The 16,751-nt window shown below is 34.9% G+C and overlaps 3 protein-coding genes across 4 annotated transcripts; 1 reads left to right on the forward strand and 2 right to left on the reverse strand.

The window, feature by feature from the left end:
- The first annotated feature begins 2,861 nt into the window (after positions 1-2,861).
- LOC120280017 (40S ribosomal protein S24-1-like) lies at positions 2,862-5,760 on the forward strand. The gene is made up of 5 exons (XM_039286717.1): positions 2,862-3,047; positions 3,133-3,174; positions 3,260-3,430; positions 5,270-5,356; positions 5,455-5,760. The coding sequence occupies exons 1-5, from the start codon at positions 2,967-2,969 to the stop codon at positions 5,494-5,496; spliced, it is 423 nt and encodes a 140-aa protein (XP_039142651.1). The 5' UTR covers positions 2,862-2,966; the 3' UTR covers positions 5,497-5,760.
- Positions 5,761-6,003: 243 nt separating this feature from the next.
- Positions 6,004-10,402, reverse strand: LOC120279940 (tRNA A64-2'-O-ribosylphosphate transferase). 2 transcript variants are annotated; one of them, XM_039286619.1, is made up of 7 exons: positions 10,094-10,402; positions 9,566-9,720; positions 7,897-8,599; positions 7,148-7,300; positions 6,986-7,048; positions 6,842-6,901; positions 6,004-6,386 (listed from the first exon to the last, which is right to left on the reverse strand). In XM_039286619.1, exons 1-7 carry the CDS (start codon positions 10,377-10,379, stop codon positions 6,181-6,183), a joined length of 1,626 nt encoding a protein of 541 aa, XP_039142553.1. In that variant the 5' UTR covers positions 10,380-10,402; the 3' UTR covers positions 6,004-6,180. The 2 variants fall into 2 exon arrangements, with proteins under 2 accessions (XP_039142553.1, XP_039142554.1); XM_039286620.1 differs by having other exon boundaries at positions 6,007-6,386; positions 6,986-7,094; positions 7,197-7,300.
- Positions 10,403-10,754: 352 nt separating this feature from the next.
- On the reverse strand, positions 10,755-13,204 carry LOC120280276. Its single transcript, XM_039287054.1, has 3 exons — positions 12,980-13,204; positions 12,029-12,139; positions 10,755-11,904 (listed from the first exon to the last, which is right to left on the reverse strand). The coding sequence occupies exons 1-3, from the start codon at positions 13,154-13,156 to the stop codon at positions 10,903-10,905; spliced, it is 1,290 nt and encodes a 429-aa protein (XP_039142988.1). The 5' UTR covers positions 13,157-13,204; the 3' UTR covers positions 10,755-10,902.
- Between the last annotated feature and the right edge of the window lie 3,547 nt (positions 13,205-16,751).

Raw genomic sequence — 16,751 nt, forward strand, 5'->3', positions numbered from 1 at the left:
TAATATTTTTGCAGAGTGAATTTTATTTTGGATTTAAATATCAAACAAAAAATAGAAATATAGTTCAAAATCATTTTTTTTATAAAAATAAAAAAAACCTTGAGTCATCGTAATTTTTATTAGTTATTAGTTAATGATTTTTTGTTTTACTGGTACCAAATCACTTTGTACAATATTTTTGTATTATAAAAAAAGACACAAACATATTGAAATAGTAACTTTATATCTATACATACTCTAAACACATGTGATTTGCCCAAATTTCATTAAACATATCTATACATAACTTGTCATATTTTGTTCATTCTTCTTGAAGAAACAACCAAATTTGATTTTGCAATCACAAAATACAAAAATATCTCTTTACCATAATTGCATATTCCATTCCTCAATGAAAACCAACAAACTACATTTCAAATATCAATTAAAATGCCGATGTTTTTCAAGGAAGAAGCATACAAACCTAATATCATCACCAATATTTTTTTGTCTTATTTAATTCCTTTGTTTTTTTTTTAATTTAAAAATTCAAAACATCACATTGGTTGTGATATATTGATGAAATTATAAAAAAAATGTGAAAAGTTTTTGTCCTTCATTTCCTTTTCTGAAAACAATGGGATGAAAATGGCAAACTTTGGGTGCGGAATATTTTATATTATTTTATTTTATTTTTATAAATAGGTAACAAACGCCCAACATCTAAAGATAGTCAAGGACTCACACGTGGGAGCGGCGCTCACTGAACCATACACTCACTTTGCGCGAAGCGGGATTCGAACCCAGGTCTTTCCGAAACGAAAACCCTACAAAAAAAATCCGGTGCCAATTGACTAAACGGCATGGGAATATATTGCACAACAAAAAAAAATAAAAATAAAAATAAAAACATAATTCCAAGTTCCAGTTTCCAATTCCCTACTGAAAACGTTTTCCAAATTCCAATAGATTGGACCACCAATACACACATCAAATCTCGGCCAGGGCCAGGCCCATAAACCGGGCCCGATACCAGGCCCAATAAAGGGTGATGACGTCATTGCGGGTGGAAAAACAAGTGGGGACCGTAAAAATAAAAATAAAAACATAATTCCAAGTTCCAGTTTCCAATTCCCTACTGAAAACGTTTTCCAAATTCCAATAGATTGGACCACCAATACACACATCAAATCTCGGCCAGGGCCAGGCCCATAACCCGGGCCCGATACCAGGCCCAATAAAGGGTGATGACGTCATTGCGGGTGGAAAAACAAGTGGGGACCGCACGAGGTGTGCACGTGCCACAGAACAAACATGTCGGTTAGTGCATCTTCCCTTGTTGTTCTCATTTATACACGCACGTGTCCTTCAAATCCAAGTCACGTGCTATCTCCTTTTCTCAAAACTTACTTTTATTTTTTTTTTTAATAAATGTTTTTTTTTTCTTAAAAAATTTTTCTTTGATGTATTATATTATAACTGACCGGTGTAACCTAACAATAAAATACGGAATTCCCATATGAGAGGTAAGAGTTCGAATTTTTCATTAAATAGTAAAATAATGTAATCAATTTTATAAAAAAAAAAAATAATAATAAATAAACAAGGCATTAACTGTGATTTTGCAGAAACATTGAGAAAAAAATAAATGTTTTATTCAATTTGGAAGGAAAATAATTATTTCTAAGCTCACTTTCAAAAGAATTTAAAACATGCACGTCACGTGGGATTGATGAACACTTGTTATGATTTCTTCCACGTTTTGAGTTGTATTACTTGAATATAAAGTAAAAAATAAAATAAAATAAAATAATAGAGTTAGCTTTATTAATATGAATAAAAATAAACATTTTTTAAATTATCTTCTTCTTCTTAAATAGTAGTAAATATTTATTAAAATTTAGTTAAAATATCAAAATGACTCTTCTATTTTGCGTTTTCTGTCTTTTTAGTTCCTCTAATATAAAATCCGCCTTATTGGTCCTTATATTTGCATATTTCTATCTTTTTGGTCCTCCAATTAATGGATCTGCCATTTTGGTCATTTCAGCTGATAAACTATAGGGATTAAAAAGGATGAAAATATGTAAATATGATGATCAAAATTATAGATTTTATAGTTAAAAGATGAAAATGTGCAAATACTAGGACCGAAATGGTGAATTTTATATTAGAGGGACTAAAAGGGTGAAAAACGTAAAATAAAGGGACTATTTTGATATTTAAATCTTAAAATTTTTAAAAAATTCTTACTAAATATATGTTTGTTTTAAAAATAAAAATTTATAAAAATATATTTATATTTTGTTCCATGTTGCTTGATTGATTGAGAGAGCAATACTTATCTTTCAATTAAAAATAGTTATCAATGATAAGTAAAAGCAACAAAAATATGGATGCACGCTTAAATCATTAATCTTGAGTTATATCGTCACATAATATTTATATGATGTCATGTAATTCTAATTTAAACTAATTCCAATCGATCAAATTCATAGATCCCAAATTACGAACATTAATTAATAATTTATCAATCTTAAAGCTAAAAAGGGTCACAATTAAAAACTTTAACTCAATTATAGAATTAGTAATATGACCTCTACATTGAATCAATTTAATAAATAATTTTTCAAAATGTACAATCACATCATTTTCTTTTATCACAATATATCTAAATAAATTATTAATAATGATAGTAATCCTAAATTTAATTTTATTACATTGTCATAGATATTATAAATCATGATAATATATTTTTAAAACTCAACTATGGGCTGAGCCCAATAAGTTTTGGGCCAATTAAAGGCCAAAACGGCCCATGAAATCACTGTCTTTTAGGGTTAGGGTTTCTATATAACTTGTCATTTGGATTCAAAGTTCACTCTTTTGCCTCTCGCGCCGCGCTCTCAGTCTCTCGATCTCCGTCTCCTCCTCGTCGGCGGGAGCTGCGGCGGCGGCGGCGCGGAGCTTTGCGAGAAGATACAGCAATGGCGGATACGAAGCTGCCCGCATTTACCATTAGAACTCGGAAGTTCATGACCAACCGTCTTCTCTCGCGCAAACAATTTGTAATCACCTGCAAAATCCAAGTTTTTTAAGCTTTGATTCATTTTCTCGAAACCCTAATTTTTTTTGGTTTGTACTTGTTTTTAGGTCATTGATGTCCTGCATCCTGGACGTGCCAATGTCTCCAAGGTTTGTGATTTTTGATGGATTTGTGGTTTGTAGTTGATTTTGGTTTTGGGCGGTTGTTTGATCCTTTTGGTTTTTGTTATCGAAGGTGGAATTGAAGGATAAATTGGCGAAGATGTACGAGGTGAAGGATGAGAACTCGATCTTCGTTTTCAAGTTCAGGACTCACTTCGGAGGTGGGAAATCGACTGGCTTTGGATTGATTTACGATTCCGTTGACAGTGCGAAAAAATTTGAGCCCAAGTATCGGCTCATCAGGGTAAATCGAACATTATCTGAATCTCAGCATTGTTCTATTTTTGTTTTCATAATGTTGGATCGAGTTTGTTAGGAAACCCAGTGCTTTGCTTATCATTACTTCATCTCTGTATATACGATTTAACTCTTTATTTCATGTGTCACTATGCTTGCTTGAATGTTCAATGAGATTATGCCATAACAAAATTTCATTGCCAATAGTAAGAAATTGTCATCTGAGAGATGCGTGAAACACATTGAAATTTGCTGTCTTTGGTGGTTGTTATGTCTATGATCTGGTTTTTGTTATTTCACATGTCTTGAATAAAATGTCATTTGTGGAATCAAGTGGACAATGTGATTGTAATATTAATCTGAATGCCTATGTTTAGATTGTGTATAAAGTAGGAAATTTTGTTTGGGAACTGACTCCCCCATGAGTGTGAGAAGATTTCATGTGTTGAAGAGTTTTATCCCTTCATAAGTAATCTATGACCAAGTTCGAATTAAGGTAAAGAACTGATGAACCCTTGGAAACTGTTCGAGTCAGAGATAATCCCAGCATAAAAGTTGTTGTCCTGAATTTGACTCTTGGATTAACTTGAAACTAGGTTTCGATTAAAAAAAGCTTTAAATGTCAAATTCCTTCTATCCGACAAGGATTAGGTAGGGATAAGGCAGGCTTAAATTTATTGGCATGCCATTTTATCCATTTATCCTCAGCTCATCTAACTAGTTCCAAACATGGTTGTTTAGTATCTCGGTTCATTGGCCCATAAAAAATTTATGTTCTAAAAGTTGTGTCTCTGAATTGGGTTGTTAGATAAAGTAATTGATCATTGTGTGAATGGATGAGAAATTTGCAAGTACTGTTTGACTTCATCCCCACATTATTTTTTTTTTCCTTCTACATCTTCCATAATCAACATGATATTTACCCTTTAAGGATCCTTGTTTGGGTTTAGATGTCCCATGAAACATTATAGAAGTATATAAATATTGTTCTGGCAGGAACTTTTTTTGAATATAAAGTATGATATTAATGTGTTTTTTAATTGGAGATATTAAATTTAGGAATGCGACGAATGTTATTGGAGACTATAATAATATTGTTGTTATTATTATCATTCATTTATTTATTTGTTTTGGTTGCTTACCTTATAGATATAACTTCATCATCCATCAAAGTTGTTGACTTTCTAGTAGCTGTGGTTAATCCAAGTGAGTTTGTGGGTTTAAGTCATTAAGTGTCTGAAGTTTGCTGAATTTTTAAAAGATAGATATCGGTTTAGGCTTTGGCATCGGTCTAGGGTTTGACATCCGTTTAGGGGTTGACATTCAGTGCATCTATAGATATTGCTATTAGTGTCAGTACATAATGAAAATGTTGCACCAGGGTTGCATTTAGTTATGTTAATGAATAATATTTGCAAGTCGTCCTAAACTGGAAGAATGCTTTCAGGGTTACTGGTTATTTTCCCTTCAACATGTTTCACGATACCATACTGAGGATTTTCATCAACTTGCTCATAAAATATTTCATTAAAAAGCTTCACTGATTGCTACATTAAATATTACTCGAGAGTAAGCAGCTATTGAAAAATATGAATAGGGAAGATGCAAAAAAGAATGCTATGCTTTTGTTATTACACCTCTATGATTTTCTTCTTGTGATTCAAGTGAGAAAGCAATAATAAAACATTTAGGATATAGACCATGTAGAAGAAGCACAAAAAGAAATATTTGAGGGCAACCATCTTGCTATACTTTATTCTCATCGCAATACCCTGTAGTCTTTGACCGATATTTTTTGTTTTTGGAGGAACATACATTGATATACTCAAAATTCTATGCTTAACAGAATGGTCTTGCGACCAAGGTTGAGAAGTCAAGAAAGCAGGTTAAGGAAAGAAAGAACAGGGCAAAGAAGATCCGTGGTGTCAAGAAGGTGAGTTGATTACCAGCAATTGCACGTCTTAATGAATATGTCCTCAATACAACATTGTCCACAGAAAAATTCTAACTCTTATTCTGTGTGATGTTCAGACGAAGGCTGGAGATGCTGCCAAGGCTGGGAAGAAGAAGTGAGATCTCTTCAAGCAGCAACAATGGCTGCATGTAGGATCCAGAGCCATCTTCTCAACTTGTTTTGGAATTTTGAGTTGCTTTACTTCTTTGTAGGTTTTGAACTATGTTTGTGCAAAGTGGGAATGATGTTTTTTTTTTTTTATTATTTATTATTATAAATTTAACAGCTTGAGGTTGATTCAGTTTTGTTGAATATCTGTACTGAATTTTAACTTTCAGGCATGCCTATAATTTTTCATTATAATGTTCTGCCAAACCTAAGTATGAATTCTCTGTTCAGTTTCTTGTTTAATGTTGCTCTCTCTGCATATCTTGTTAAATATAGATTTTGTTTTGACAATTGTGTTTGTCTTTTAGTTATTGTTCGAATAAAATTTTTGTTACCCATATTATTTATGAATTTACAACGATATAAAAATAGAAAAAAAATTAAAAGGATATGTGTCATTGAATAATATATCATAATATATATGGTAAAAGAAAAAGGTTCAAAAATGATATGAATGTAACTCTGCGGTTGCTCATAGTTAGGCAAATATCACATTGAATTGCATCATGAATAAGCTTATATGTTATACAAAGTAAGACATTTTTCTTTTTTCTTTTTTTTAAATTATTCAACTATTTTTTCCTCAACATTTTACACAATGGATACACGGTTGTTTAATCCATCAAAAAGAAGGTTCACAAAATTTCTTCTCTTTGTTGGCAGCCAGACTTCAAACACATCACTGGGTCTCTTTCTTTACTTAGAAAGGCAAATACTTGTTTCAGATTTCCTCTTGATGGCCTTGTGTTCACAGCAAACTTACAGATCAACACTAGTCGTCGCCTCATTTCCAACTTAGTAATTGTTGAATGCATGAAAGATTTTCCTCCATCAAATGATCCTGATAAGAAGAAACAAATTTGTAAGACATTGCAAAACAATTTGTTAGGTGTTCCTTTTCGTATTAACTACTTGAATTTTTAATTGGCAAGGATTTAGTCTGTGTAGTTCAATTGAGAAAATTAAACACAAGATGTGTGATTTATTTTTCCTAAAAAACAAAATTTGTTCATCAAAATAACAAATACTGCCATGTGAGAAATTGCATACAAACAGTGTAGATCCAGAAATTGATACCATTTTCAAAACAATATCAGGAACAGCTTACTTCAGCATAGGTATTTAGAAGGGCATATGTATTCAATCAGAAATCATAAATAAAATTTGTTGGTAATGAGGGTAATCAGAAATATCCAAAATCAGCATTCCGAAATAATCATAATATATATGGTAACCAAACATTATGATAGGCAAGAAAAACAAAACAATGCGACGAGTTCTTGGGAGTTTTATTACCTTGCTCATCAAATAAATAGGTTAAGATGGCAAGGCACACGCATATGCTAATGTCTTCTCCTGCAAACAAAGACATGGGATATTACTTTCATTACTGCAGTATGTGAGAAACAGATATTGGGTTGAGGAAGCCATAGGGCTTACCATTTTCGCAGCAAATAAGTAATTTATTCCCTTGGGTTAATTTTGACTTTGCAAAGCTGATTGCTGCAGGGAGGTTGTTTGTTATGGAAAAACGGTCAAATTTTGATGTCTGCAAGGAAATATGAAGGATGGTAAAAAAAGAGCAACAGTATACATAATTACCACCAAAAAAAGAGCTTTTTGAGAAATGATATTTCAGTCTGCGTTGTACCACGATAGGCAGATGCATGTACATATCAGCAGTTAGAAAGCTAAAAGATGATAGCTTGCTGTCACAATTCAATACACAATCAACATGGCCAGACACAGCTGCAACTGCACAAAGGAAAGGGTTATGAATATCACAGAATATGAAACATTGAAAAATAATGAGAAAAATAAATAACAAATATTACAAATGCAATAAAAGGTGCCAATGGTGACTTTCCCACTGCATCTTTGGAAACAGATTCAATGTCTCTAGCAGCAGAAATCCAAATTACAAAAATATTCATGTTCATCACTATCCATAGACACCAGATGTCTTATGAATTGTTTACTTGTGATTTAGTTATCAACTCTTGCGTTTAACATAAAATAGATACACAGAATGTGACCCTAACCAAATCCTTCATCATTTGTTTATCTTTTAAACTAATTCATGTACAGGAGTATAGCCACATATGTTTATTTAGTATCTTAAAATTTTGGATGTGGCCCGTGAGTTCAGACAATTTCATTCAAGCAAAGTCTGCAATATAGGTTGGAATAATAGTAAAGAACCACTGTATAGTTGATACAGACATTATTCTAAGTTCCTGACGTATGTAAAAAAGCGCTAAATTTGATGAGGCTTTCAAAAAAACACCCATACATAGAGACACAAAATTATAAGTACTTGCACAAGAAAGCAAGGGAACTTGTTGCCATACCATGCAAAGTTGAGGTCACTGCAACATTTGTTAACCCTACCCAAGACAGAGAACCCTCTGCGCTGGGAGATCTTACGCTCATGGAGTTCATAGAGGATTCAAAGTCTGTAAGTTGGAGTTCTTTATGTGAAGCATCACCGTTGCTTACCAGTAATTTCTGAGGCTTGACTGTAACTTGGGGAGAAAATGCACCCCTATGGGCATGATAAACCCTTTCCCTCTCAACAATTTCAGCGACTTTTGATTTGCATAAATCAGGCCCAGAATCAATGAGATCAAACACATGATCCCAGAATAACTTGGGCGATAAGCCCCTTGCCCAGCTTTCTTCATCATCTCCTGCTCCAGCTATGTACTGCCAGCTGAACACTGAGGTAGTTCTTTGCTGAGATGTTCCATTTGGTGCAGATGCCGAAATGAGAATGAGAGGTGTAAAATCCCAAGAATCACATTCAGGAACTTCATTCAACCAAATAAGTGTCTTCTGAGAAATCCATAATGGGCGCAGGGGCTTCTTCAGTACAGAGACAATAGAATCAATATCTGCACCACAACCTTCCAACAGCCCAGTCCATTCCTCAAGACGATCCCCAATAGCGGCTTCCTCATTATTAGGCACCCATGAAGGAAGATGCAAAGAGCTATCCCAATTAGAAAAGGTAGACCTTATTTCAGTGGTCTTATTGGCATTGGTTTCCGAATCCTGCAGATTCAAAATATAGCTCAAATGCCAGAACAATTTCTTTTGCAAATACACAACTCACAAATTTGGCAAAACAGAACCCTGCATAGTAACAAGACTTTTCTGTCTAGACTAAGTATGTACCATTTGGAGTCAGTTTAAAAATGTCAACTACGTTGCACTATTGTCTTGTTAAAACCAATTGTAGAAATAAATAATAGATGGAACATAGGGCTTCTCAAGCTATTCACATAGAGACTACATCATACATTTCTTGCATTTTGTAAGTACACAGCATGACTAACCCATAAATCATAGATCAGCTGTCATATACGCATATATATGCACATTCACGCATAAGATTTCTGCATTTCTATTCTAGCTCATCTGTTGCGTCCTCAAGTTGCCTTGATGCATGTATGATTTGTTATAAAGCAATCAGCAAGTGAAGCCATAAACAAGGCAATCACTTCTATTACACAGCTGTAAAATTACTCCAATGACTTCCAAAAGGAAATTCTGTTGGCGTCAAATTCAGCAAGCTAAAATAGAACCGACAGCAAGTTTTTAAGTGTCTAAATAGAATGTTTCCAAATATAAGCCAGTGGCACACGGAACTAGTTAATGCCATCAAAAAGGAAGTGGTGACGTTTAAGATAATCTTTGTATTATGTGGGGGGTTTTGGCTCCTACAATGGATGTTTTAAAGAATATAAGAATCATTATTCGGCTAAGAGAAAACAATGCCTTTTTTCCTATTTGTTGGCTGAGAAACATTATGGGATAACGAAGACTGCAAGGTACCTCGACACTACAAGCAAATTGGTCTCAGGAATCAATAGGTTGTAACACTTAACCCAAAAAACCATGTTTTGATGATGTTTGCGATAGACTACACAAATACATGGTTGTCACAGAAAACACAATAAACTAGGCAACACATAAAACAAATCCCACCTCAATTTCACAGGCATGATGTTAACTCACCAATTCACATTCTCTTCTGCTCTCTCTTTCTTGCAAACGTTTTGCAATAGCCCTATTCAACACACATGCCCAGATAGGTATGGTTTTTGACATGCTATCTGGAAATCTTTTTCCCTTGCGTGTAGAATCAACAATTATACACCCTCCTCTCTGTCCTATCCATATAAAGATGAATTTAATATCATGAACACTCAATTCTAATCCACTTCAACATAGAATGAACAAACTTGTAATGAAAAAATAAAATATACCCAATTTTTAATCCAAACCCTAATGCTTTCCATAAAATTTCTCAACAAGTAACAAAAGGTCAAATTTAAAGCCAAAATTAGAAAACGTCTCATAATCATCACTTCTCAATTTAAGCAAACAATCCTGATCTCCCAAAAATCCAATTTTTTTTCCCAAAAAAAAAAAAACCTAATGATTCTCAACCAAACCACATCAAATAGCGAAAAAAAAACATAACAACATCAATGCGAAATCGTTGCAACCAAAGTAAAAGCGGGGGACAGGATCAGGAAGTACCGGCAAGGCGGGCAAGGTGGAGGTTGAGGCGGGAGGTGCTGAAGGCCCAGTTGTTGGTGTGGCCATCAGTGGACTTGAAGTAGCAAGTAGAATGGAAACGGGAGGAGTACCAGAGACCACATCGTAGGTTTGCGACCAGTGGGAGCTCCGGCCATAGGGCGGCGATCTCGGAGACGAAGACGGAGTCTTCGTAGATGGACCTGAGAGCATTATACATCGAGTTGTCACTCCTCTTGATCCGCCTCGTCGCTCTGTATATGCTGAGCCTCTCCTCCCCTTCCGCCATGGTCGCCCTAAAGCAAAGCTCGCGCTTTCTTTCAGATCGCGGCGGATTAGTACTTGTACCAAAATATAGAGATATTTTTCGGAAACATCCTCCAAATAATATAAATTTCAAATTAATTTTCTATTATTATAAGGGTCTTGCTGGGTTTTTTTTTTTTTATAGAGGATTTATATATAAGTTATTATTATCTTAATTATGTTCTTAAAGATTTTTTACTTTCTAGATCAAATTAAAAACCTTGACAATTAATACAAACTCAAATAAGAACTTTGAGTTACTTTAGAACTCACCAGAAAATAGAAATATAATTATAAGTACTAGACAAACTTAACATTGTAAGCATACACATCAATAGGATTAATTGCGTTGCTGGAGAGAACTTTGTAAATTCTCAAAAATAGATCAAAGGTGAATTTTGATCATTTGAAACAGTAACTAAAGTTTTAACTAATTGAACATCAAATGAAACAACAAGTTTACAACAAATGAGAGATGCTGATGTGAATCTAGAGCATCCCTAGATTCAAGAGACCTCTTCAAGCATGTCTAGAAACCCCTTCTTTGTTGTATTTTGGAGAACAGAAGCATTGAAATGCAACTCACTACTTGTTGCAGCTTCGAATTTAGTCCACAGCTCCCTCTTTAGTGTGTTCTCACCAACATTTTTGGTTTTTTTGAATGTGCTCTCAAAACCATTCCACATAGGAGTGGCAAGTGCAATGACATTTGTTGGTGTAGGAATCAGCTTCCCATCTGATGGTTCCATTAAGATACATGTCTTTGGGGGTGAAAGGAACCAATCGAGGCTTTCATCTACCTCTTTTCTTCGGCCTGCATGACTGTAATTAGTCTGCAATCCAAGGAGTGCTTGATATTTAGAAGCCAGATTGTCGATGACTTCGTCACTAGGTGGGTCATAAGTGTGAGGACCTCCATTCTTGCTCATATCATCTTCCTCAGATGTCGGGTGAAGTAACTGGCATGTCTTTGGTGATGTCTTCTTTAAGCATGGAGTTAGTTTGGAAACAGAAATTGTTGTGATCTTCTGGTCTGAGATGATCAAAGGAGACATAAGCGCAGTGTCTGTTGTTGAATTTCCTGCATTGGTGCAAGGTTTAGAGAATTCAAATGATGTTGCCACTCCCTCCACTACTCTTCTGTCATCAGCATTATTAGCACCATTTGTCAATGCCAGGATTCCATGGGAGACATGGCGATCTGCAATAGTGGTTCTTGTAAGCGTAGATCTTAATAAACCTGGTCGTTTGGATGTTAACAATGTTGATTTTGGCAGCGGAGTAAGCAAAAACAGCTGTCTTCCACAATCAATGGTACAGGTACCAGGACGCCAGGATACAAGAGGCGATGGAGAAACTTCAAGCATGTCTTTGTTTTCATCAGGGGAAAGAGCAGTTCTTTCTCCATATTCAGAAGAAGCAGAACAAACATTGGCCGTTTGTCTGGACTTATGTTCAGTTTCTGTTGAAGTTTCAGCAAATGCTTGCTGGAGTCTTGGGACCCATGCCTAAATTAAAATACAATGAGTTAGGCAATAAATTAATTTCAACGTTTGCTTTCTTTCAGAATTCCATGGCATGGCCGTGACTAGAATCAAACAAACAGTTCCAAGAGAACAAATGATTTAGTACCTTCAGCGAGGAATGGATAGTGCATAAATCATTCCTGAAAGACTCAACAACCTGGCTCCCAGTTTTGTTGATTGTCTTATTTCCCAAAGCTTGAGCAACTAGTTCATCCACCTGTGTAAAGTATAATTCAGACGCCAACAAATATCTGAATGAACATCAACCAATTGGAACCATTCAAATTTCATAATTTTACAACATCCAGGTTAAAAAAATCAACAGCCGAGGCAGATCATAGCATAAATACAGTGATAAAGGTGCTAGGTATAGCACCCAGGATAGAAAATCAACCAAGGTTATCACCCATCCATGCTCATGGGATGTGTTTTAGTATTACTGGACATTAACAAAAAGCAGAAATAACTTCACCAATAGTATTCACCAAATCAGCTATCAGCTATTTTCTTATAACCAAGCAATATGGAGCAAGAGAAATTTCAAATTCAAGTTCATATAACTTTCTTTTGGTCACATTGGCTACTTATTCACTGTAAAATAAAAGTCATACCCACTTGAATGATTCAAACACCAAACTAAGAAATTGAAGATGAGGTCACTGATCAATTCCTCTAACCATGGAACTAATTTTGCATCTTTGGCCCTAATAGTTCCCAAAAAAAAAAAAAAATCAAATCTTTCAGTGTTTATCCAGAAACTTGAATCACCAAGAATTACCCAAGAAATCTATCAAGAAAAACAGTCTTTGATGAAAACATAGGCAACAACACAATCCATGTAAACAAAAGCAAAATTGAGGATTCCTATTAAGATAAAAAACCAGTCACATTTCAATCATCAAGAATCACCTATCCAAATAAATCCATTGCACATTACCATCACGAAAGCAAATCTAGGGTTTCGTTCATTCTCCAAAGTCAAGAACAAAACCCTTGGCTTTCTGCTTGTATTCCAGAACATTTCAACAGATCTAGGGTTTCGTATAACTACACGAACCTGAGCGACAAGATCCGAGAGGGCGGATCGTGCGAGGAGGAGGCGATCGATCGCGCCACCGCCATCGTCCCCGTCCGCCGACGGTGCCTTCTTCTTGCCGGGCCTCGAGCGCTTGCCGGCGTTGGAGATATTGGCGAGCGGCTTCCTCGCCGTCGATTTCCCCCGGCTCTTGAGCATCTCTCTTGCTCTCTTTCTCGGGGGGACGCACACACGATTCGAAGGAGATGGGGCCGCAACGGATACCTTTGAGAGCCCTCTCAAAACTCCATTTGAATTTTATTTTGCAAATACAACCCTATGTTTTTTGCCATTTAATAATGGAGAAAAGTAAGAATAAGTCCCTGAGAAGTTTGGGATTACATGAACAGCCCCTTGATTTTTCTAAATGTTTAAGTAATCCTTAAAATTTTAATGATTTTTGTTTTTAATAAAGATGATAAACCATCACATAGCAAAGAGAGATATGTCACTGAGTAAGGAAAAAAACAAAAGTAAAAAATAAAACACATGCAAATATAAGTGCCTCTTGAGAAATAATCTCTCCCTCTCCTTTTACACATGAGAGATGGGAGCAGCATCTACTCCCTTTTACTCCTCTCCCTCCAATGAATTTATTTTAAATGAAATGGATAATTCATGGCATAATAAAGAAAGGCTCCACTAATATGAAGTAGTGTTTGGCAGCCTGGATATCCTGGGATGGGGATGGGATATCCAGGGCTATAGGCCCATCTGGTTGTTTGGCTTCCCTGATGGGTCTCGATGGAAATGGCCCCCATCCTTGAAAATTGGATGAGGGCATCCCACCAAATCGGTGGGACGCCGCTCATCTCGTGGTTTATTCCATCCTTCATCTTTCTCCCATCCATCTTCATCCCGTACCACATGCGATAAACGCACAAACTCTAGAAGCTCCAAAATCTCGGGCGGAGGTGACAGCGAATGGGCGTTCTTCTCTCAGGATCCATTGCCGTCTCGTTGGTCCCAACCATCTCGAACGGTGGCGGCAGTGAATGGGCGTTCCTCTCAGGATCCAGCGCAACCTCGTTGGTCTCAACCATCTCGAGCGGCGGCAGCACCGAACGGGCTTTCTTCTCTCAGGATCCAGCGTAGCCGAAAAAGTCTTCTCCTCCTCCTCCTTCTTCTTCTTCTTTTTTCATTAAAAAAATAAAAATAAAAATAAAATAAGAAAATCTCATCTTATTTATTTTTAATTAGAAAATATTTTATCTTTTCAACTAGTTCTGTGGATGCCAAATCATCTAACCTTTTTTAATTGGATCTAATCCTGATCTCTTGTCCATTGCTTTGCATTCAAATATTGGTTGATGCTTTGATGGATCATTATCCATTTTCTCTATTAAAATTTGGATTTTTTTTTTTGTCAGTAAAATCATCTTAACATGAATTAGTGACGTGATGATGATTTTGAGATTTGATATTGTCCTGATTACTGGGTCTCTTAATAAACAATATAATAAATAAATAAATAAATAAAAATCTAAATTTCAGATCATGTAAAAAAAACCATAGAAAGAGTGAACACACAGCAGGGCATTTAAAAAATTCTATTAAAAAAATATACAAATGACTATTTATTCAATTTTCACCGCCATTTGTGATAAGTTTGTTTTCTTTATTTATGTGTTTATAAAGATTAAGAAAATCAATTAGCAAACTAATCCACTGATGTGGAATTTGATTAAAAAAAATCTTCCAGAAGTGTTGCCCAAGCCTAGATCTCTGGTTTGAACCCATCAATGTGTGAATAAGATATGCACCAAGATAATGCTGCCTTAAAGGAATCTGCAAAAATATTCCTTATTGACCAGAGTCTAGTTTCCCCATTTGAAGCATTAAACTTCTAATATATTCAAACTTCTCAAGGTTAGATTTGTTCTTAATTAATATATTTGATATTTAACAATGAAGAAAAGGCAACCAACTCGTGCATTTAAACAATAATCAAAACAATTGCCAGTAGTGACATCACAAAAAGAACTTGGTGAGACAATCTGAAATGTAGTGCAAGCTTTAAATGCTGAGTTGAAGGGCAAACTACATGTCTTTATGTGTTATGGATCATTTACCTCTTTCTTCATATTTGTTCATTGTTGAGCTTAGTTGCAACTAAATATCCAGTGGTTTAGAAATGTGGAACTTTAAATTTGTCATCTGTGTGATCTAAACTCAAGAAACTATTGAAAATGTTTGTGTTGTTAGATTATTGTAAAGTGTTTATATAAAAATGATTTTTTGTGTAGAAAGTTTTGTTTTCCTTCTTAGGACATAATTATTTTAGCACTTTTTGATTGAATTTTATCATTGTGGGAGCAGAACAATGTTTGCATTTACAACTAAATGTTTTCCTACCAGATCATTTTTTATGGACTGCCATGGTAGACATTTAGACCCTTTTAAAACTAAGGATTCAATATGGTAGTTGTTAATAATACTTGCATCTGTTGCTGGCATATCATCCGGGGCTATTTACATATCTTTTCTCTAACTTCAGAGGAATGCTTTCAAGAAATATGTGAAACTAATGACTTAGAAACCCTACATATTAATATATTATATATGTACAAGATAATTATCTATAATAACTTAGTATGAATCAAATATATTAGAATTTATGAGTTCTACTCTTCTTAGAATTAGTTTTCTGATTTTAATTATTATCACTAGTAATTGAATATTTTTTCCTTAAACTAATTTGCTAGAATGTAATGACAGTTGAAGGAATAAGAGTCATGAATGGGATTCATGAACATTTATTTACCTTTCCACTTCAATTGTTGATTATTATTTTTTTTTGTGTCAATTAGGTGATTTTTCATGGAAAGGAATAAAAGAAAACCACACGGAAATTACAAGAGGTCGCAGGAATTGCAGCCACAATTATGCGAATTATAGTGACACATATAAGTAAGCGTAGATTATACTGTGCACCCAATTCCTGTAGAGGCTTGGATAGAGAGAATTATCTTGACCACTTGTTAAATGGTGATGACACAACATGTATTAACATGGTTAGAATGAATAAATTCACTTTCTTTAACTTGTGATAAAACATTCAAACCACAAGAAATTCATGCAGTCATACGTGCTTTGAGAGAGAATTTTGGTAAAGACCACCGAGTCTAACATATATAGCCATCTCCGAACATTAAAGGCAAATGGGCTATAATTTGAAGACTTCGAGAGATGAGTGGTGTGGGTTGGAACAAAGAAAACAAGAAAATAATTACGGGTGAAGAGGAATGCATGACATATCTGATGTATGCTCTTTATGTCTTACAATTTTATAGTCACCAGTTACACTTTGTTTATATTTCTCTAACATTAATGATAATTTTTTATTGTTTTGTTAACAGAGCCATCCAAATGAAGAACCATATATAAATAAACCCATTGAAGACTATGATTTGCTTGAAGTTGTTTGTGGCAATGATCATGCAACATGACGCTTTGCTCGCGATATTATTGAGACACCTCCGACTGATGATGGTATATCAAACTTTTTGCAAGATAATTTTAATGTTGGATTGATACCAGAGGATGTTGGACATGGACAATTTGACAATAACTACGGGTTTGAGACACCCTCACCGACACCAAATAGCTCATAAGCGCGTACCTCTCAACAGTGGCGAAACCAAGATTTAATAGTTGTTGGGTGGGGGGGGGGCATATATAAAAAAATTTAATCTAAAAAGCAATTATCAGAAATGTAAAATAGTGAGATAATATAATTTTTTATCAAAACAAC

The sequence above is a fragment of the Dioscorea cayenensis genome, chromosome 17 (assembly GCF_009730915.1).
Source record: "Dioscorea cayenensis subsp. rotundata cultivar TDr96_F1 chromosome 17, TDr96_F1_v2_PseudoChromosome.rev07_lg8_w22 25.fasta, whole genome shotgun sequence".
Lineage (NCBI taxonomy): Eukaryota > Viridiplantae > Streptophyta > Magnoliopsida > Dioscoreales > Dioscoreaceae > Dioscorea > Dioscorea cayenensis.